This window comes from Numenius arquata, chromosome 1, assembly GCF_964106895.1.
Source record: "Numenius arquata chromosome 1, bNumArq3.hap1.1, whole genome shotgun sequence".
Taxonomy (NCBI): Eukaryota; Metazoa; Chordata; class Aves; order Charadriiformes; family Scolopacidae; genus Numenius; species Numenius arquata.
Window position 1 is genome coordinate 119,741,376 of NC_133576.1, and position 22,960 is coordinate 119,764,335.

The 22,960-nt window shown below is 45.2% G+C and overlaps 1 protein-coding gene across 3 annotated transcripts in view; it reads left to right on the top strand.

Annotated features, from left to right (window-relative positions):
- Window positions 1-8,929, top strand: part of ATP8A2 (ATPase phospholipid transporting 8A2) — a 341,299-nt gene extending 332,370 nt beyond the window's left edge. For all 3 annotated transcript variants that reach the window (XM_074153982.1, XM_074153972.1, XM_074153990.1), the window contains 2 exons: window positions 670-761; window positions 8,832-8,929. In XM_074153982.1, coding sequence (XP_074010083.1) covers window positions 670-761; window positions 8,832-8,929 — 190 coding nt within the window. The remainder of the gene's footprint in view (window positions 1-669; window positions 762-8,831) is intronic.
- The last annotated feature ends 14,031 nt before the right edge of the window (window positions 8,930-22,960 follow it).

Genomic DNA, 22,960 nt, shown 5'->3' on the forward strand with positions numbered 1-22,960 from the left:
AAGCATACTGTATTTTTCTCCTTAAGTTTGCATTTTCACTTGCTGTAAATTTGGTAATAATTTTTCAGGCCTTTGACAGGAACTGTGTAAACCAAAGGGCTTTTTAATCAAAACCTGGATAGAAAGTTTTCTTTCCAGTATGGGAGGTGGAAATAAGTATGGTTTTTAGAAGATAGAATTAATTATGGGTCCCACCTTTGGTTGCTTCAGGATGTTTTGCAGGTGTGATAGAAGCCTTTTACCATGTGCTAAGCCACAATGCTTTGCTCCTTCTCTCTAAGGCAGTTTGTGGGTGCCATGATTCATGTACATAATACTGAAGAGGAATCTCCTTTTTAATATTCCATATCACTTGATGTCAGACTTCTGATACAGTTTGTAATAATTTATAGGCATTGGGCATTCAGAAATTGCAATGATGGTAGTATTATGGACAGATTAACTAAATGTGAACTTATACAAAGTAGCCTTAGAAAGGAGGAGTTTCCATTATTAGAGAGTTCTCTTGATAATGTGCAGTTTAAAGAAAGAGAAAAAATTTTTTTCATGCTACAGCTGTTCTTAAATACAGACGAAGTCAAAGCTGCCACGTACTTTAAATACAGTTGACTTTTACGTTGAAATTGTTTGGTTACTCACTGGTATGTTTTTTTTTTTTCTCTCCCTCAGCGTGAACGAACGTGATCATTTGTTAAAAAGGCTCGGCAGGAAAACTCCTCCGAGCCTTTTCCGTGCTCATTCTGTCCAGCAAAGTGTATCACGTAAGTAGCAGATCATGTATGCATGTGTGTTTCACAGCAGTCAGTCCCAGATGAGTGAAGCGAAGGGTGATTATTTTTTAATTAAATTGTAGGTAGAGATAATCTAGCTTGAGCTGCCAAGCAAGACACATACACTTGGAAGTGGAATTAGTGTATTTGGCCCTAGGCGAGTGGAGCTCAAATGTGGATAATTCCCTAGGATCCAATCAACGGGCCCAAATGACAAAATCCCAGTACACAGGTTCTCTAAGTGTAAAATCCTGATAGTCTCAAGAATACTGTAAAATCAAAAACTCTGCAGGATAAAATAAATGTTGTGATAGAGCCTAACTTAAATAGAAATGGTTTCTTTATGAAAAGTCGTATTAGCTGTGGTTAGCTGAGAATACAGGCATGTTTCAGGAATGCCACTTAGGGTTTCTGTGTGTTTCTGATGAGGAAAGCCATTGCATGCAGAGCCGCCTCTCTCCTCTTTGTCCTCTGCTGGGAGAAGAGAGGCAACGTCGTACCTCGCTACTGCTGCAGTTTGGAATAAATTGCATTTCTTGTTGGTGTAGAGGTCATCCATTTATTCATCTTCCTAGAGGAATACGTGACAGGCCTTGATCTGCTGGACCTGACATTTTTTTTGTCAGTGTTAGAAAGGCTTCCGCAGTGTTAAAAATAGTCTTAACAGCTCTGTAGGTCAGATACACAGTGAAGGATGATGCTGTCTCAAGGGACCAGGGAGTCCAGTCAACCCCTTCTAATGGTAAAGCACAGTCTCTCTTGTGATTACACTGATGGTCAAAATACGCTCATCTTACTAAAGAAAATAGCCCCCCAGCGTGCAGTAGTGCTGCGCACAGGGCAAGGGGCAGGCACTCAGAACTTGAGTTTCACGTTGCCATTGCAGTGAGAAGCGATGCCCCGACTGTTTAAGAATCCCAGCGAAGTCAAATCTCATTGCTGGCTGTGTCATCTTCTATAGGAGAAGTGTTGTGGTTCAGGCCATGGAAGCAGGGCTGGGATTTGAGAACCCAAATGCCTGAAGCATGCCTATTTTCCACAGGCAATTTGACTAGAAAGGGGTGGGACAGTGGCGGATCTGCTAGTCTTTGTCCTTCCTAGAGCCATTGCAAGGCCATCACTGTCAAGGGGTGTAGGGTCTTTAGCAATGGATCCCGTTGCTCCTGGGAAACGAGGCCAGTGCACAGAGCAGTCCTGTGGACCATGTGCTCCTGCTGGGATTTAATCCTTTGTGTTAAGGAGCCAGGGATGCTGATGGCAGCAAGGCTTTGGGCTTGCAAACACATTCTTTGAGGAGATTCCAAAGGTGATGATTGGCAGAAGAAATCCATAAAATGCATAAATAAATTAATGTCGAAGTAGTCTGCTGTAGAGACTTACTACAGTGCAGAAAGGAGATACACCAGTGGTGACTAGTCAGACTTGATAGATGCTTTTAGTCTGGTAGAACACATCATCAGGTTGTTAGCAGGTGAAAAGAAAGAAGAATGAGATATCAAAATAAATCCTAATTTGGATAACCAGCTTTCCTATAAATGCAAATGGTAATGTGCTAAATGAGTCAGGCCAGTCAGGCCAGGTTACAATCAGCTGTCTGTTTTTCATATGAAGGTAAATTTTGATTGTGAAGCTGTTAGAATTGAAGGACGCTTTTTATGGCATATCCATGACTCTTTAAAACTTGTCATCTCTTGTCAAATGTTATTTTCCAATGTTGCAGAGCTGCTATATGTACAAGGCCATGTGAAATCCAGGGAACATGTGTGCTGTTTTCACAACTCTAAATTGTACAACTGTTTACTAAATGCTAGAAATCTTCAAAGCAAAGAGTTGATGAATAGGGCAGTAACCTTGACATGCCGGGCCAGTATTTTAAATCACACTACAAGAGCTCTGTTTGAAGTCTTGAACTGTTTGTATGTTTCCACCAGGCTCCAAGTTCCTAGCCTGTGAAGGCCAATTCTTTCAAAAATTGCTTGTGTGATTTCAATTCAGAATCTGACACTTGCTTATGAAGCAGGAAAATGGTTTGTTTAGTTAGAGCTGACAAAGGCTTAAGCAAATCGATTGCCTTGGTCCCAGCAAGGAAGGAAAATGGGATTAAATTTCTTCGCACAGAATGTAAAGATGCAGTACTGGTTTGAGAGTCACTTTATTTTTTGACAACGACTTTCCAAATTTTTGGAGAGGAAACAGTGCTTAAATAGTCTTGTTTCCAATCACATGGAAAGGAGAAAAATCTCATGGGGAGTTTCAGGGCTACTACTGGTGGTCCATGGTGAGAGGAAAAAGGTAACTGAGATAAGTCTGCAGAAGTCCTGTATCAAAAGGCAGAAGCTCACTCTGTTTCCTTATCTCCCTGTTGGTGGGCCGACTCCTCTCCAAATGCATTAGCACAACACAAGACCTTCAGGCAGGTTTCGTGGCTGGGGTGCTCCCATATAGCACCAGGCTCTGCCAGATCCAGCACCCTAAGTAGGGGGCAGAGCCACACAGCCAGTGCCATGTCAGTGCCATACAGGAGTGCCAGCCAGGATTAATCTCTTAAACCCCTTCTCCCAGTAAAGAAGCTGGCTCAGGGTGGCTGCCTTGCAGAGTAGCCCCTGTCCATCTGGAAGGGTATACCCTTAAAGTGTGTAAGAACTTCATGGCTGTTTTTCTTGCTCTAGCTTTGGTTTTGTGTTCCTGAATCACGTAGAGCTGTCAGAAGCATGAAAGAAATCTATCTACTTACTGTACTGTCAAAGATAACGTTCCTTCCTATTGGTAGAACTTCTGGGAAGCTTTATGAAAACTTAAAAAAAAAAAAAAAAAAAAAAAAACCAACAAAAAAAAACCAACCCAAAAACAAACAACCCACCAGCAAAAAACGCCACAACCCAAAAAAACAACCCTAAGTGAAGTTCCTGTTGGATGGCATTGTCATGAGACTTCAGTGGAAGAGTTTTATATGGTTTCGAGCCCCCGTGCTAACGTAAAACTATCTAGGTGGAATCTTGCAGGCAGTGGTGACGATGCTGGCATCCAGGCTTGGTGTAGCTCCTAGTGAAGGTGCCTGGTGAAATTGGAGATTGCCCGTTGCCATCTGCTTTCTAAGGACTCTTAAGAGTGAGCAGGAAATGCCACCAGGTTCCTCTCAGACATGTCTTTGGACCCTTTCCTTTAGTGTGCTGTGGGGCTTACGCTCCAGGGAAGGAGCAATAATGACTCCCAGAAGCTTTCCCTCTCGGACAGTTGGCAATGAGGTTTTCTCCAGGTGAGCTTTCTCCAAGTCTCCATCCAAGTTCATGTTGTTGTTTTTTTTTGCTGTGACTTTGTGGAAGTGGCATCTCCTTTAGACAGACTACGTAGATAGAAAAGATGGTTCTTGACCTCTCTTTTTTTTTTTCCTGCGTGGCTGACCTGTATTACCTGTGCCCCCAGAACCTCACCAGCCGGATAGGAACAGTGGTGCTTCCCACTTGCTCAGGTCCCCTCAGACCTATCTGTCTTTAAGGAAAGTCCCATATCATCCCTCTAGTGCAGTGTCCCTCCTGTAATTCAGAAAACCCCCTGCCAGTGGTTAGTTGTCATTTGTCACAGCATGCTCTTAAAAACAGCTGAATCCCGCTCTCGTTAAGCACTATTCCGGCAGAACTCCCCCTGAAATGCAGAGAGCCATGTCTGAATGAGGATTACTGCACTTGGCCCAGATTTCCTATGCTAGCAAAGCAAATCCCTCTTCCTTTGACAGAATATGGTGATTGCGTAGAGTAAATCTGAGCGCAGAGCGTATGGTTTGCACCTTATTAATCAACGGAGAAAAAGCACCTGTCATCTGAGGTTCATTTCACAGTATGGGGGCTGGCGAATAATAAATAATAATAATGTGTTCATGCTGAGGGCTCTAATCCCACCATTTATTCTCCACTAGCAGACACCTTCTTCCTCTCGCTTTTCTGCTGGTGCATTTTGATTTGAAAAACAACAGGGTAGCTACTTGAGATGCTTTTTAAACTCTATTTCCTCCTATCTTGCATATGTTTAAAATATAATATACATTCTGTATTTTTTCCAAGCTACATATTTGTTAACTGTCAAATAGAGTTGCAAGCTTTTAAAATCAACTTAAAAAAAAAAAAGGAATAACTAGTTTAGAATTGATGCTGTGAAATCTGGCTCCGTTTTCTACGTGCAAATATGGGTAGGTTAGTATCTGGGACAGAAGAGATGGGACCATTTGTCAGGAATTCCTCGTGGGTCGTTTAGAAAACACAGGCATAGTTTATCAGCAGAGAAATGAATAATCTCTGTGGGCATCAGTCAAAGTGTTCAAGATTTAAAGCAGCTCTCACTTTCCCAGGCTAAGTGGAAGGAGGTTGCTGGAGAAGTCAAAGCTGGGTTGGCATTTACTGTTTAATTGGTAAATGTCAACTGTGACATCATAGCAAATCTCCTTAAAATCTGTGTAGAACCAAACGTTTGGCCTGAGAGAGAATTTGGCTGGCCAAGTGATACCCTAACATTGACTTCTATTATGTCAAAGAGATTTTTGGTATCTAAGAATCAATATTTCATAGAATAGATTTATTTAAAAAGAAAAAAGCCTCTTCCAACCCACAAAACTAAAACTTTTTTTTAGTGGATTTGAATCTGGATTTTTCTCCAAAGGCAAATAACATGATGGTAAAAGGCATTTTATACTTTGGACTATACTAAACTGTAATACCACTGCATGTATGAAATAGTGACATGCTACAGAAGGCAGGGTTTCTGCCAGGCCTCCAGTGAGAACTGCCTTCTTGCTGCTTGGGCTAAAAAACCCTGGGACAGGCAGTTCAGGTGTGTCAGAGGAGAGTGCATGGAGTTGGAGGCCTCTAAAATACATCTCTGAAGTGACTAAACTGTACACAGTCCTTCCATGAGCAGATTTTCTGGAATAAAAAGAGCACTCTGGACCCTTTCTGGTCCTAGTCTTGGAAGCTGTTGTATGTGAGTGGGCTGTTGGACTTGTGCAGCGTTGCTGTCTGTGTTCAAGACGTGTGGAGACGATTCCTCTGATCCAGCATTGCACAGAGCAGAACAGTCATTGCAGTGAACAGAAGAAGAGTGTGTTGAATTAGAAACCTAATGGGAGACTAGATTCTCATCTACTAATAGAATATCAAAGCATTAAAAAAAAGCCCCAACAGGATGCTTTTAAAATTCAGTAGGTTGCCTGATAATATCTGGTAGGAGTGAAACCTTAGATTTGATGAGAACGTGAATCTCCTCTTAACAAATGAGCCGACTGACAGATATTCAAAAGTGCTCCTTTCCCCCATTAATGGAAAGTCACTGAGTACAAAGGTCCTTCCTTCTGCGACAGCCGTGAGTGGGCTGGTCCCAGAAAGCCCCACAGAAATGTGCTCCTTCCTTGGGCTGCTGCTGGACAGCCAAACAATGAGGGCCTTGTTCCCAGGGCAGGCTCATAGGTGTGGTTTTTTAAACCGGCATTGGGGGAAAAGTTCAAACTTCCGAGAAGTTCCCTGGTAACGGGCAGATGGAAACTTTCATTGTTTTTGGATGAGGTCTGAAAATAGTGGAAAGGTAGAGCTGCTTGGGGAGTGCGGATGAGACTCGAGCGTTCACAGCATTCTGACTCTGCAAGGCACAGTCAGCTGCCTGAACAGCTTGAGGCTTTAATTTAATTGCCATGTGAATTTTAAAAATGTAATATGAACTCGTCTTCCTGTATAGAGATCAACAGGGAAAGTTTTAAATAAATTGCCAAATATTGAGCTTCAATTAAGTAGGGCAGTGTGCATGGATGGGAGTCACAGCCTTTCCCATATCTACACAAAAAACCTCACATTGCTGGTATTTCAGAATAGATCAAGAAGATGAGGCTGTAAGGATACCACTGGTATTCTTAACCATTGGTCATCTTAGCTTGGATTTTTTTTTGTCCCGTTAAGGTGTTTTCTGCTGGTGTAAGAGTAGTGAACGTGTTCCTTTGATTGTATTTTGCTTTGGCTTTGCAGAGTGCTTGGGCTGCCTGGCTGTTTACAGGCCTGTGCCACCGCTGGAAATAAGCAGGTCATGGGAAGATGCCTGGGGCTGATGGGCTCCACACGCTCATGGGGTCGCTGCTGGGTTTGCAGTAGTTACGGCAGTTGAAGAATCTACTGTGCTGAATGATTTTGCTGGATAAGCAAAAGCCATCTTGATGCAGACCAAATTATGGGGCATGGACTTCAGTCTTTTAGGCCTTTAGCTTATGATATTTGACTAAATTGACTTTTCATTGAGAACTTAGCCAAAAAAAGCTAATACCGTGCTGGCCCTTAGCATGGAGCAAACACACTGGAGCTATTTGTTTAAGTGTGAATTTTCCCTTTTTTAAATGAAGGCATGTTTTGTACATATTTCCTTTGCAGTTATCCAGCATACACATACTTTTTCCAAAAGAGAGTTTGCATTTTGTGAATATATTTTGTGAACCTTCAGCAAGAGGCAGGAAAACCCAACCTGTAGGTGTGTATATATATTGGCATGGAATTGCTCGGGGAAAATAGAATGGGATGCTGGGACGATCAGTCATGTAATCAAATCAAAGTTCATCCAGTCCTGCAGTCACTCCAAGAGGGAGATGTGATGTGAGTTAGTTCTGGATAATGTATTTCTATTTGAATTCCCTCTGTTTACTGGTAAAGATTTCCTACTGTGCCTGTAGTTCAGGTCAGCGAACCTGCTGATAGCAGGCTCTCCTGCGAAGGGAGTGTGCGTTGTGCCAGTGGCTTCAGAGGGGGGATGTTTACCTGCATTCTGTGGGAGAGGAGACAATCTCTGGGTAGTACTTGGGATGTCTTTCCTTATCTGACGCTGTGTCTTCCGACTGGGTAGATCTGGGGCAGGATTTAGAACTCACAAGCTCCTGTTTCCAGAGGTGTCTGGGGAGATGGAGAGTTTCCCATGGAGAGTAAGCCATGGTGCTGTTCTTAGATTCTCCCAGGCAGAGTTCACATCTCCTGACTCTTGCCTACATTCCTACTACAGAGCATTTTCTGGTTCTGTAGAACTTGTGACTTTCCCATTTCTCTATTTTTGTAGCTATGCTAATCTGCCCCTCTTTTTCTTTCTGGTTACCTGTTTTCACCTGAAAACCACCTTTCCTTGGTGTTGCAGAATCTACTGTCCTTTGCTATAGTTTTCCACTCAGAATTTTCAGTAAGGTTGTGTCTGCTTTAAATATTGTTTGGTGTTTCACCACAGGTGCCCATTAGTTAGAATCATAGAACGGTTTGGGTTGGAAGGGACCTTAAAGATCCTCTTATTTCAACCCCTCTGCCATGATTGCCATAGTTGTTGTGACTGTTTTGCCAGTAACATGGTGTTTTGCAGATGATGTCAGAAATGTCACTTGCCTTGTCCACAGTACTTTAAAAGAAATCAGACACATGGTTACTTTCATCTGAGTAATTTCTAGGGAGACTAGAGGATTGTGCTAGCTAACTGAATTAATTTGTGCAAAATAGAGACCTCCAGAAGATGTTTGTTTGCTCTATTCAAGATATGTGTGACCAGCCAAGAGAATCAAGAGTTTCTCGGTGTGATTTGTCAGATGCCACCTGGAAACTTGCACACAAAAAAATCCTGAATGGAGTTAAGACGAAGATGGGACTCAGATCCAGTTGTGGTCTAGACATTTCCATGTTACTCCAGGGAAACTGATGGTATCAAGCAGACTTTGGGGAGTTGAGCCAAAATGCAAATCTCTGCCATTATGGGAGCAAATGTAGTATCCAAATCCCTCTGCATTTTGTTCGTCAGGTTAACTCAGAGGGCAGTGTTGAGTGTGTACACTAACCTGGCCTGGGGAAGGGAGCAGTGTGACAGAGCTGGCAGCCAACATCCTTTCTGTGCCATGTGGTCGAGGTGGTGCACAGCTGTAAATGACACAAGCGCAACGTAGAAATGAAAATTGTTGCAGTCTCAGTCATGTAACTTTAGTGATGCCTAAAACTGTTCCTAAAAACAGGCTGTGCCCTTGAGGTGAACTCCAGTGATTTATTAATTTTTTTTCTTCCTTTGCTTTTTCAGATGGGTATGCATTTTCTCAAGAAGAACACGGTGTTGTTTCCCAGTCGGAAGTTGTTCGATCCTACGATACAACCAAAAGGAGAGCAGAAATAGAATAAATGGTTCTTTACTTGATGGGTGGTGGGAATAATGGGATTTGGATCAATGCATCCACTGTTAACACATTCTTGACTAGGGTTGGCAACAGTAGCCAAAACACCAGAGAACTCATTTCTGTGGCCTTAGCCAACAAGTTTCTGTATTCTCCCTGCAACCCTTGAGTACATATTGTGGGGGGAAATCATTGTTTGAATTCAGTCGCAAAGCTCTGCCTAAAGTTTTGTTTATGTTGTTATGAAGCATTTGACTGTGCTATGTGAGGTGTGAAATTAAAAACAATGTTTTACCACTATTTAAAACATCAGCATAAGGTTGTTCTGAGAGAAAAGTAGAAAATTTATGTTCCGTGCGAAATCAGCCTTTGCTTAATTGGAACGGGGTGCTGACATTTCCTGTTTTGTTACACACAGACCAAGTGCACATGGCTGCATGCAGACCTTACTCCCTCTAATACTCAGTGTTTACTAATTTGGCTGAAATTTTTAACAGACAATTTGGCATAAAGTTGTTGATTGCAACACAGTCTGTAGCTAAAAATGCTTATTTGCCTTCTTATGACAGAATAACACAAGATAGCAATGAATTACTTAGAATATTCCTTGCCCTCTTACAGGATTTATTAAGGCTCTATCTTAGCTTTCTAAAACCCAGTTAATAGCTCACAAAGCCAGGCTGTGGAGGTCGGAGACTTCAGCAGGGCAGTTGTCCTGAGTGCATGACATTGTGCACAAAGATGAACTCAAGTAGGTGCCTCCTGGTAACTCTGCCGATTGTACTTGGACGTGCACTTCAAATGTAGCCTGGGATTTCCCTCCATGATCCTGTTCCCACTTTAACAATAGAACTTAAAACAGTGAGAACTTAAAAGGTACAGTCTTGTCAGATGTTGAGGAAGATGATGTGCATCCATACGGGAAGCTGGTACCGTAACCCTAAGGAAGCATTCCCCTGAGCAGGTAGGATAGAAGGAAAGTTAGGAAGGGTTTACACACGTGTGCGTACACACACCGAGCTGGGTATTTTGAAGAGGAGACCTGCAGTTTGTTTCATTGGCCAAACCAGCCCCTCTTCTAGATCTGATCCATCAACAAGCTTCCAGACACACTTGGACCCATGAGCCCTGGAAGAAATGCTGGCTCCACAGCCTCACTGTGCCAGTAGGACAGGCGTGCTGCTGCATAGATTGGAATTTTGAAAAAAAAGCAAAAACTGGGGCATAAGTTAAAGCTGAAAGAGCTCTTAGAAAGCTTATGCTGTCCTCCAGACAAGTTCTATTAATTTTAGTCGCCAAGCCACGTTTCTGAATAGCATAAAGTAAATACTGCTGTGTTTTAGCCAGGTTTCATGGTTAATGTATATACTACATCTGTGCATTTAAAAACTTGGCGCTGTTTTTTGCCCTATTGACCATCATCCAGAACTTTTTATTGATTTAAATATATCCGAAAGCAATTTGAATATGAATATTTATGTTTAGCAAGGAAAAGGAAAACGCCAACCTGGCCCACTGGCTGCTTCTTCCTGAAGGGTTGTGAGTAAATGCCAGCACTCAAGTGTCACAGTTAATTCCCAGTGCCACCTAGGAGGCTCGGAGTCCCCTACCACGTTAAAAAGCAACTTTTGCTCCTGCAGCGCTAGGCAGCATTGCTCTTGGAGTAGGCTGATGGCACAGAGGGAAAAGTCATCACCTTCCTTCTGCAGTGCTAATGAGACAATTATGCAATAAGGGAAACGTGCAAATAATTTTGCCATAGGCATGAATGTCAAGGGGCCAAGTGGGGGTGTATATATTTTCTGGGAGATGAATTTTGTTTAAAGGCACGAATGCTAGTGGAGAGAATAAATAAGGGGAGGCTAAACCTGATCCCAGGAGCTTTTAAATCTTAATGCTGATCTAACCTGTTAAACACTTTCTTTTATTTAGAAACAAAATCTATTTAGGAAATGTGTGGTGTAAGCCTGTCCTCAAAACTGCTAATTGTTTCTTCCTTTTGTAACAACATAAGGAAAATTAACTTCCCACCGAGACAAAGCGAGATCAGCTTAGTCTTTGTATTCTAAGCCACACACTAAACATTGGTATGTAAACAGTTTGGAGGCTTTTCATGAGGATACTGAAAAGAACCCCTCTGAATAATGAAGAAAGGCAAGTAAGTGTGTTGAGCAGAGAACGGAAAGGATCCTGGAGTCTTTCCTGTTCTTAACTTAGTACAACAAAGTTTTACAGAACATAATGAGAGATGCTGGGGAGGAGCAGCTGTCATCTAATGTGATTTATTTTATTAGTGCAGACTATGGGCTGTATCATTTTGACCTCTCTGTAAATTGAGGTCAGTGTGTGTCACAAACACAAAACCTCCCTAGAGTGAATAGTGGCTTAGATTGAGGTGCGTGTGTTGGATGTCAGCTCAATGGGAATTACACATGGGGTTTGTCACAGGGCTATACAGTATGTGACACTAGGGCTGGTGGGTCAGACTTTATCATCACTGTAAGGCCTTAATCTCTAGCTGAGTTAATCCTGTAGAGCCCACCCAGGTCAAGACCTGGCATTCTTCTTGTTCTTTGGAGTCATTACAGGAATTAATGTATTGTAATACGCTGTAGCCTGGCTGTTGGAGTTGCTTGTCTTGGTGAACAGTGATGAGGTGTGTTCCGGTGGTGCGTTAGCAAAAGGAGAAGGGCAGCTGCTCTGCACCAACAGAGTTCCTTGTTCGTTAAGGCAAACGCATGTAGCAGTAACAGCAAGCTTTGAAAGCGCTGTGTGAAAGTGTTATCAACCAGACAGGGTATCGGAGCAGAAGGAATGGGAGATTTCTGCTTGACTATCCAGACTTAACTACCTAGGGCTGAGCAGAAAAGGTTTTCTTGGGCAGCTCTCTGCACTGACCAAAGTGGGGGGGTGGGGGGGGGTTGAATATTCAGAAGGAAGCAGCAGTTTTCCTGAATTAAACCTAGATGCTCCTTTTTGTTACACCACAGTCGCTGCTTGCATAGAAGCTGCTGTTCCTTTAACGATTGCCTAGTAGCAAATTAAAGCTGGTGAGCGGGAGCCTGAGCTGAGCACTGCTGAGAAGTCTATTGACGTTTTCTGTTCCTTGACAGGGCTTCAGGTCTTGCTGTAGGGAGCTAGCATGGGAAGTCAGTAATAACTTGTCAAGGAGAAATGGTGAATAACCAATAAAAGTATTTGAGTCAAACTAAGCTGCTAATGTATCTCAAAACGTGTGTGGAGTTAACATGAAATGTATGGGCTGTAAATTAAGATAACAGTCAAGCCTCGCTAATCTGCATTTCAGTAGACCACACGCCTCTTTCTGCACACCAAAAATGCTCAGTCTCTTCCCCTGCCTCAGCCAGCAGCTAAGAGCAGATGCTGCAGGGAACTCTCCTGTTACCAAGACTATTTTTACAGCATCTACTGGTGTGTGTTTGCTGGGGGACAGTCAATGCTCATAAATAAGAGAAAGTTCAGGTGGACCAGAGTAAGTGAAACGGAAGGACTATGGCATAATCAGTGGCCACACCGGGTGCAGCTTGGCCCTCTGTGGGCAGCCTCAAGTGCTTGAGAGGTACGTGGTCTTTACAGTGTCCCTGTCCTGCAGGCTTATTTTGCCCTTGAGGGCAAACTCACCAAATCTACTGTTTTGCATTGCCTCCAGTCATCAGTGCAGACTAGTGATGCCCTATTTGCCTTCTCCAGTTTTATAAATAATGACTTGATTTCATTTTTTAAATACTCTGAGGGCTGTACTTTTGCTGTTGTGCGTCACAGCTCAAGGTTGAAGCAGAGCAGCCCTTGAGTGGGTGTTCACCCCTGAGAAGCACTTTGGATTTGTCAGATTTCTCCCAAGTTTTAAGACACTTGAGGGTATTTTACCTTAGTTTTGGATCATCACACAGTATCGATGCCTTAAACTTCAGTAAGTTTGCAGGGAGAGCTCTTCATGTCTTGTTGAGTCTCATGATAAATGGTGTTGATATGAAATACCTGATGGGTTGCAGGACAGTTTGGCTATGACGGTACTGTACCTGATGCATCTGGGTAGCAGTTTGCTTCTGAGAAACGGCACTGACCATGCATGTTCCTCAGTCTCTAGACAGTTGGGCTCCATGTGTCCTATCAGGAAGGACCCTTTTGCTTATCTCTCCCAGAGTCTGTCTGTGCTGCAGCTCTACACCTCCTCAAGGATGCTGAGCACCAAGTGGATTCAGACCCTTCTCCCTACCTTGTACCTGCAGGGTCCCCTGGGCACAGCCCTGGGGCTCTCCCACAAGAAGCTATAAGAGGCACAGCCAAAGTGCCTGTCAAACGGGGAGAGTTTTCAATTGAAGTGTTGTCCCTTGCCATAACTCGTAATTGTCACCGCAGTCAGGGTAGAGAGGCGTGCAAGAGATGAAGACTCGTCAGGTTATGAATCTGATGACTGGACTTGTACATGGCCCATTCCCATCCCACCAGTCAGGCCCTGTGTGAGCAAATGTTTCACCTGGCGAGTGAGTGAACAGGCAGTGACACTTCTCTTCAGCATGTCCCTTATTTGCAGCCACATCACTGTTGCTCAGAACCCCTCTGCGCAGGAGCTGTGTCCCAGATCCCACCCTGAAGGGCAGCTCTCCAGCCAGGCTGAGAGAGGCAGCCCCGAGGAGCTGCCCCCGAGTTTAACTTGGTGACGTTGTTGTCTTTGTATGGTAGACGGTGGCCAGTGGGACTCTCCGAGCAGCAGCAGGGGTAAAACAAGCTGCTGCAAGAGCACAGTCCCTGCTTCTTTGGAAATGACCAGTTAGTGCTGATGAGGTCGGGCCCTTGACATGACCTGAGCTTTCAGATGGATGGCTTCTAGAGCTGATTCTTCCTGGTGCTGAGCTGTAAGCAATTTCTGTTAGAAAAGAGTGAAGCGTGCTTTTATCCATTTTCTGTACCATACATGAAAGACTCAGTGCTTTGTTTGCTGAAACCATACACATTATTTTCTTAGAGGTTTCTCCTCCTGTGTGGCATTGGGACAAGTCTCCTTGGTTTGATTACACAGTTAACACAGCCCTGTTCACATTTTATTTTCACTAGTCTTATGTTATTGTTTACACTGACTTCTCAGAACTGAATAGCTCCAGGAGGGAGAGAGCTCAGATCCTCTTACCTTATCCTCCAGACACCCAAGAGAGCCTCCACTACCCTTCAGTGCTTGCGACCAGAGCTGTGTATCTGGAGAAGACCACAGGACAGGTCAGTACAATAGATGACAACAAAAGAAATCTACGTGGGTGCAGAGAATAACTCTTTCCATACCTTTTCATACGTAGCAGCAAGATTAATGGAGGCTTTGAGCCTTGTTTGCAAATGAAAACCAGAAAGTGCCCTGTGCTGTTCAGTCACACAAGTGAATCCCAAAGGTGATCACTTTTCGGTGACCTGCAGCCTGGCCGGGTTTAGCTGGCCGGGAACGTGCTCTCGGGTGGGCTGTCTGGAGAGCTGAAGGGGCTGGGAAATGAAATAGCTTGGCCAAGACCTCTGCTACTGTTAAAGGCAAGGGAGGGGAAGGATTCCTCGGTCTTCCCTAAAGAGCTGTGATAAAGCTTACTTCTCTGGTTCCTTTCTGCAGCTCTGGGAAGGGAGGGAGAGCACTGAGCCCTGGATTTGGGGAAAGAGAACGTATCCCCCAGAAGCCCCGCTGCTTGGCGTCCCTCGGCTCTAGCAGGTTGTTTTCTGGGTTGTGACAGATGGCTAAACTGTTCACTGGCTGCTGTTTGCCTCATGGACCCACAGGAGTTGAGCACTGAAATTATTTCAGACCTGACAGGGAATCTCTTGCAAAGGAAATTAATGGGACTTCTCCTTGGGTGTTGCTCCTGGCAGGTTCCTGTCCCCCAAGCTGGTGGAAGGGGCTTGTTAATCTGGGGACCTGGGACTTTTTGTGATAGAGTGTGAAGCCAAGGAGTTGTTTAATTTGGATTCATGGCTTGCTCGTTTGTGGTGTGGACAGAAGGTAAAATAGCTGAGTGCTGGTGTTTCTCCAAAGCCTTACTTTAAGTATGAAGAAGGTGAGATGAGTTCTTCGGAAATCTGCCATGAGGGGATCGTTCTCTCTTAGCATCTTTGTAGCTACTAAAGAGAAAGAGAAATGGGTAAATGACAAATTCTGTGTGGGCAAGCCTAGCTCTGGGCAGTCATGCAGAAGTTTAACGATGAAGAAAAGACTAATATATTGCCAAACTGTCACTGTGCATAGCTGGGAGGTCAGCACCCTTGTAATTACGGAGTGATGAAGCCAAGGGAAAAAGCCAACATTAACAGAAAGACGTGATTGTTTTAAATTCTGACCACCTCGCTGGGTGGCTTCCCTGCGAAGATGTTCCAGATGTCGTCTTGGCATAAATTAATCGATTTCCAAACATCTGCAGGGTTTCTTAGAAAACATGGAGTTTAAGAGACAGTTCATACGCTCTCCTTTGCCCTTCTGGTTGATGCTTTGATTGAGGAAGGGAACGCAGGCACTTGCTGTTCTTACTGTCATGAGCTCTTAGACTGGAAAGTTGCTCAAAGTTGTTTTTCAACTATTTTTCTTAAAAAAAAAAAAAAAAAAAAGGCTCCAGATAATATAGAGCAATGAGGCAGCCAAGCCCTCTGGGACTGTGGGCACGTGTGTGTTGGAAGAGTCATCTGACTTGAAAACCTCTCCCTGTTCCCTCCTCCTGCCCCCAAAGTGCAGCCCATTGCGCTGGGAGGTCAAATATTCAGCGGCTTGAGTGACAGGATCTTTAACAGCATCTTTTTCATCAGCGAGCCAAGTCATGTGCCCGCTTGTCTGTCATATCTGTACTCGAATTGCTTAAATATTGTTTCAGATGGGGAGGTTTTAATCTGGATATGCAGAGAGGAGCAGTGCTGTGGGGGGATGTTTAATTGGCTCCCAGCAGAGCAGCGGTGGTGTGTGGGTTTTTTCCTCTAGAAGTGTTACCATTTTCACGTCCTATTAATGTCCTCTGGTAGTTTAAATACAGCATCACATTACGGTGGAGTTTGTTTCCCTCCCAGACTGAATACAAATGAAGGTCATTTACTTGTATTTTTAGAAGGTTCGGAAAACTTAGCAAATTTGTAGCTTTGAACAGCATCGTTGACTGTTGTATGTCTGCACAAAAATATTTCCAATAAACCTTTTATTAAAGCAATCCAATGGACCGTGGCTTGTTTGTTTTATTCCCCCCACAAGTTTTGCAGCAAGAGTTCAATGTTAAATGCGTTTGAGATTTGGCCTGCAAAGCTGGTGAGTGGAATATTATTTTTTTTCATGAACTTCTGGGTATGTTTTAAGGACCTGCTTCTGTTAGTGCCCAAGGACAAGGCTTGGGTTCCTTTAGTGGGTCTCAAATCAGGCCCCAAACACAAGACTGGCATGGCAAAGTAATAGTACTGGTGAGCTTACAGCAGGTACCTCATGTTTGAATGGTGTCTCTAGGGGGGGGAACCCATCTTTTTATATAAACTAGATGGGCAGATATTCTCCTACAAATGATACACTTGATCTCACCAAGGCTTCACCAAAATAAACCTTGGAAATTGCTTGTCCCAGCTAAGTCACGTAGACGCAGCAGGGAAAAACGAAGCCCTAAAATCTCCTTTACTCCCTTCTGGCAGCTAAATTTGCAGGAGGCTTTTTTAATAGTGGGCTGAGCCTGCAGACCCTTGTGTTAGCAGGGGGAGAGTGGTCTGATGGTCCACCAAGATGTGAGGTGATGCAAGACCACAAGAGATGCCTTTCTCCAAACCATCCTGAGGGTAGGGCCAGGCTCTCTCCTGCCTGATCAGGGGTATCACGTCCGCTCTCTGCTGATGGTGCTCGGCTGACTCTGCCCGGCTCTCACCCGTTGCCTTGCCTGGAGAAGTACTTCTCAAGCTCCACTTGCCTCAAGCAACGCCGATAGCGTGAGGCACCACACAAAGGCTCTCATGTCCCCAGTAGCCCTGCATCCATATGCTCCGGGGGACACATGCTGTGATCCTCTCTGCCACAATGTGTTCTTCCCGTTTAATGAATATCTTTTTCATAGTGAGCTGAGAGCTACCTTGTCCCTCGCGCTGGGGAGCTGGGGCTGGCACAACGGAGAGCCTGGGCGCCGAGATCTCAGGGCGCAGATGATTCCAGGCAACAGCAGCATCACCCTTCCTGAAGAGAACTATCATTTATGCACCCAGCTGGGGGGGATAATCAAGTCACAGCTGAAGTTAAATTTGCAGAAAAAAATTTACCTTAATTTTTGGTGACCATGGGGAACACGCAGTATAAGATCCCTGTAGAAAGTAAAAAAGGTGTATGAGCTTTAACAAAGAGATCTTTTGGTCCAAATGTTATTAGATACTGGAATTAAACAGACTTTATCAGGAACAAAATGCATATTTATGTATAGTCTGGCTAAACCTCTTCCTCCTTAGGGTGCTATGACTGTATGAAGGTTTTTTTTTTCCTTACAGATTGCCGGCAGAACCCCTTTTAAGAGCATGGAGAGACTTTTTTAAAACAACAAATTACTTCTGGATTTTTTAAATTAGGAAACAAAAAGGAGGTGTAAGCCAAACTTCCCCTCTTCCCTTTACGAGTCACTGCTTGAGCACATTTCAGAATGCTTTTATCCCAGAAGCCAGACCTAGTACCTGCTTTTCCTTTGCAGAGGAATAAAAAAGCCAGCGATGAACTCCTGGTGTATCCCTGTGGTGCTGCGGTAAATGCCTGCTCCTTCCCTGGGCCTCCGTAGCGGAGTCCAGCCCGCAAGCGTGAGGCAGCGGGAACTTTGCTGTGTGTAAAAGCTGCTCACACATCTGGGCAATCAATTATGCCAAAGTAAAATTGATGATAAACCTGAATAAGCTTTATTTGGTTGGCGGCGGGAGAGCTCACCGCTTAGCCGGCTGCTCCCTGCGCTGTCGTCTCGTGCGCAGCGCGCTAAGAGGGAAATGGTTCTCAGAATTGTTAAATATAATGGATTGCTGCTTAAACCCCTTATTAGATATATTAGTTGACTAATCACCTCAGAGACTTTCCCTCTAACAGTTTGACAGGCAAGGCTGTGAGAGTGGCTAGTGCTCAGGTCCCAGAGCCAAATATTTGCTGGAGCAGCTGTTAAGTGCGTTGCCGGCAGTCTTTGGTGCCTCATACCAGACCAAAGGAGAATCAAAGTCCCTAAACCCATAGATTAATTTCAAGTCTGAAATGGGAGCATTAAAAAATAAAAGTGTAACTGAGAAAGGTCTGGTTGAGGAATGTTAAGCAAGAAGATTTCAGAAACATAATCCCTTTCTGGGAGCGCCCAGCCACCTCCACCAGCTCTCCTCCAGCACAGCCCCCAGCCTCTTGGTGTGCTGCGGGTCCTCAGAAACTTGGAAGGGGCAAGAAATATGGGGCTGCAGAGAAATGAGGCTTGAAACATCACTGAAAGCCGCTGATGGTTCTCGGCTACCCATGCTGAGGAGGGAGCTCTAGGGCAGAGGGTGAGTGGCCTGTGTCCAGGGTGGGGGAATGGTGAACCATGCTGGTGAGACCTTGCTGTGGTGGCCCCCCTCAGCCAGGACATATGCCATGAGGAAGCTTGGTTGGAGGGAGCTCATGTTGTATTTTTGATGCCATACTGACCTGATGGACAGTGGGATGATGGTGGAGGAGGTGGTCCTGGTTGCCCTCAGCATTTCCCATGCTATTATTAGGTGCTGTCCCTGAGGATGTCATGTTGTTGGAGTGGTGGGGACACCGAGCTTGCTGGGTCACATGAAGCAGGCCCTTGAGTGATGAAGCTGCAAGCTTTCAATGTGTTTTGGCACGTAAATCCTGCAGTGAAGCGTCCAGGAGCCTCAGCAGTCACACCACCTTGCATCTGATGGCTTGGCTGGCACTGACCTACAGCCTGGTCACAGACATCCAGCACAGTTGTCGCAGTAAAACAAACAAGACTGGCTTGTTGGTCTTGACAGATGTCGTGGAGCTGGTGGTACTTGCTGGTAACCACTACAGGCAGCAGGAGCATCTCCAAGTCCCTCAGGAGAAAGAAAACTGGAAGAAAGAGGCTGTGGGTTGGGTTTGTATGATGTGCTGGTTTTGTAACTGTGGTGGCCCGTCCCCCCCTTCCTTTCTCCATGTTGTGGCAGGACGTGCCCATGAGGATGCCAAAACAGGCTTTTGTCTAGAATAAAAGGTAATGTGCTCCTGGTGTCAGTTCATTTGGATGTGCCTGGTATCAGAGCTTGACCTGCGTACCTGTATCATACATGTTAATTAAATCCTGCATAATGACTGTGTGTATACTCACCTGCACATAGTGAAGGTGGCATTTTAGCTTTTAAACTGAGAGCCTGATTCTGACTGCACAGTAGGTCTACAGCGGTTGCTTTTAGTTTGCATCAGTGTAAACTGAGAATCACTTTTTCCCCATGATGAGACATCTAGACTCACACGCAGACTGTCTGGTGTGTGAAGTCAATGGGATTCTTTCTCTCAAAAGCAAATATTGAGGGAATTAATAGCTGCATAAGCCAATATTTACTGTTCAGGTAATAAATCACAACGGAGACTGCACAACATGCCGGTGTCCTCATCTTGGAGGAGTGGTGTCCTGGAATGGCTCAGGCTTGCCCTGGTGTGAGTGGCCAGAGGGCTATCGAGCTCTGGGAAGTCTGTGGCCCAGCTAAGCTCGGCTCTGTGCCCGGCAGCTTCAAAAGCTCTGCCAGCCTGTCCCCATCAGCTTTCAAAGTGCTTTCCAAACCTGAGTGAAGGAAGTTGCTCAATATCTTGGAAGGGAGATAGGTAAGTAGTTTTATTTTATTGCTGTGTTTTAGCAGGGACTGGTGCAATAGGACAAGGGATAATGGTTTTAAACTAAAAGAGGGAGGATTTAAACCAGATATAAAAGGAAGACATTTTTTTTGATGAGGGTGGTGAAACACTGGCTCAGGTTGCCCAGAGAGGTTGTGGATCCCCCATCCCTGGAAACATTCAAGGTCAGGTTGGACGAGGCTCTGAGCAACTTGGTCTAGTTGAAGATGTCCCTGCTTATTGCAGGGGGGGGTTGGACTAGATGACCTTTAAAGGTCCCTTCCAACCCAAACCATTCTATGATTACTGCTGTCTGACATGACACGATGTTCACTTGCCCCATCTTAATAGCATTGATAGGAGCCAAAGTGGTGCCTTCCTACTCTTTTGGTTTTGTTTTCAAGTTACCCTACAAAGACAAATCAGTTTGGGCCGTGCCCTGAGCTGCTTCAGCACTAAACACAAGGAAGGCTTGATGGAAAGCAACTCATTTTTTGAATTAAATGACATTTCTCGGCTTGAAATATTGTTTGCCATGATTTGGCTGGAGGTTTTCTAAAGAACTGATAACAGCAAAAAGGGGATTGCTTACCTGAAATTGAAGAATTACCATGTTTAGGAGAAAAGATGTTATTTCTACTCTTCCTTGAATATTTGAATTCTACTTTTGTTATTATAAGCCTACTAAGTGGGTGAAGAGAGCCTGTGATGACAGAAGATTCTGTTTTCAAAGTTCAAGGTGAGGAAACGATGTCTGTCCTTGGTGAGCTGCATGTACCCACCTGCATGGCTTCATCTCATCAGAAATAACCAGCAAAATTGATAAATATTAAGAAAAAGTGAATTAATCTTCTTTTGCCAAAGCCAGCAGCCGGTACAATGCAGGAGGCACTTGCAATCTGAGAGCTGTGATTCACATTACACTCCAGAGAGGTTTCTCTCCCTTCTTCTACTGAACATTAGGGAGTAAGTGGATACTCAGCCTCTGGCACACCAGCAGCTTCTCAGCCGTGCCTGGTTAAATGTTTGCCGCCTTGCTCCCAGTATTTGGAAAACCAGGAAGGTGTCACCTCTGTTAAATGGGCACACAGTCTCCTAATGATGCTGTGCCTCCACTCACTAACCAGCTGCCCCCATCTAGCGCAGCTTCCCCCACGAGAGGTCTGGCTCAGCAGTCCCCACAGCACAATGCTCAGCTCCCTATGGGGTGCAGGGCTGGCTTGGGGACAAGCAAGAGATGGAGAAGACACAAGGCCATGAGAAAACATTGTGACTAAGCAGCGTGGAGGAGCTGGAGAAGGTGAGAGCTGCAGGGTCATGAGCAAGGTGAAAAAAGGCTGGGGGTCAGCCTGCTGAGATTTTCCAGATGTAAAGAACAAATTAAGCCAAACAAATAGGACAGCATTCATGTGGGCAAATTACAAGACCAGTAAATGTTGGGATGGGAAGGGGTGTCTCTGCAGCCTGGAGAGAGAGGCCAGCCCTGTGCCAGGCTGTAGTGCCTCCCCATAGGCCAGCTGCACCCAGGGCTGGGTCCAGCCCAGGAGGTGGGAGTGCTGGCCCACCCTGGGGCACCGAGGGTGTGCACCCATGCCAACCTCACCTCCAGGGCTTGCCACAGATGGGCCAATGCTGATAGCATTTGGCTGGTGCAAAGCAGCCATGCTGTGGTGTTGGTTCATGTGAGAACTTCCCACGAGTGATGCCTACACGGGTATTTTTTGCCACGTGGGCCAGCGTGGTGGGCAGCTCCCCACCGCTGAGGCACAGGAGGCTGTTACAGCACCAGTGACCGGTGTTATTCAGGTTGCACAGAAATGCTGTCACAGGGATTAAATGCTCTGCTACAGAACAGGGGACACTGTGAACCCACAGGGACGGCAGGATCCCGCTGAACTGGCTCCATTCTGTGCGGATGGGGAAGGAGAGAAAGGATTCACAGGCTTAAGTGACTTGTTCAGTCCATTTGCAAGTGATCCTGGGCAGGAAAGTGTTGCAAACCTCACTGAGGACGGAGAAATAATACAAAGGGACCTACAGAGAAGGAAGAAATATGAGCAGGAAGCAATAAAATGAGATTCAGCTTGGAAAAATATGAGGGAATACATGTGGGGAATAATATTTAGTAACAACTTCAGTGGGAGGAAAAGAACGGGAAAGCAGAAAATCTAGAGGGGAAAGAAGAGCTCCATCAAGACTGAAAGCGAACAGCAGATTAGGCATTTTGAAAGGGAGGTGCTGAGGTTAATGTGCTGAGCTGGGACCCAAACCCCAGCTCACTCTCCTGTGCTGTTATGGGCTGCGTTTAAGCAACAGCCTCTAATTGCACCAAGTTCCACTTTCCCCTAATAAACGTGGAGATGGCTGGTGACAGCTGTACGGGGGCACAAAAACCTCCTGCTAATGGGGAGGCTTTGTCCTCTGATCATGCCTGGCTGAGGGGCAAGACATTTCAAAGTGTGTGTTGTGAGGGGGGGGCGTGGGGTGGGGTGGTCATGTCACTGGCAATGGTTGGTGCTGATCTCCTCCATGGCCCAGTGTTTTGGGAACTGTGGGTCAGCTGGACACACCCCCCCCCCCCCCCCCCCCCCCCCCCCCCCATCTTGCTCCAAGCTGGTGGGATTGGGTACAGCTGCCTTGGGGATACCAACACCATGCTGGTGTGTGCGCTACGGGCAAACCAGCACCAACCCAGCCTGTATACCTCTTCCTGGCTTCCTCCCCCCCATCGTTGCTGCTTACCGTGCACAGCATCCCTGGCACGGCACAGGACCGAACACTTCAGCACCTTAAGCCAGTACCAACATATTAAGAAACAGGCAGCAGAAGAGTACACCGTACACTTTAAAGTGCAAGTGATTGAGAACATAAATTTAAGGGGTGTAAAAGAGCAGGGGAAAAATAGAGGAATTGTTTAGGGCAGTCTGGAAAGATGGGACTGAGTCATGGGATGAAATCAAGCAAGCAGAAAGGCGTATGGCCTCTCAGGGCAGGTTTCCTGAGCCGTGAGTCATCCTGCACTGAGCTGTAGGAGCTGCGGTGGAGACCCCCATGGGAAGCACTGGGCCAGGGCTGCAGGGTGGGCGCAGTGACTGCAGGAGCGGTTCCATTGCTTCTTACAGCCATATAAGGCTAAAAATGTATTTACGGGCCATGCAGCAGGTTTAGAAATGTGGCTGCAATTTTTTTTTTTTAGTCCTTGGATTTTTAGGTTCTTGCGTTATAAAG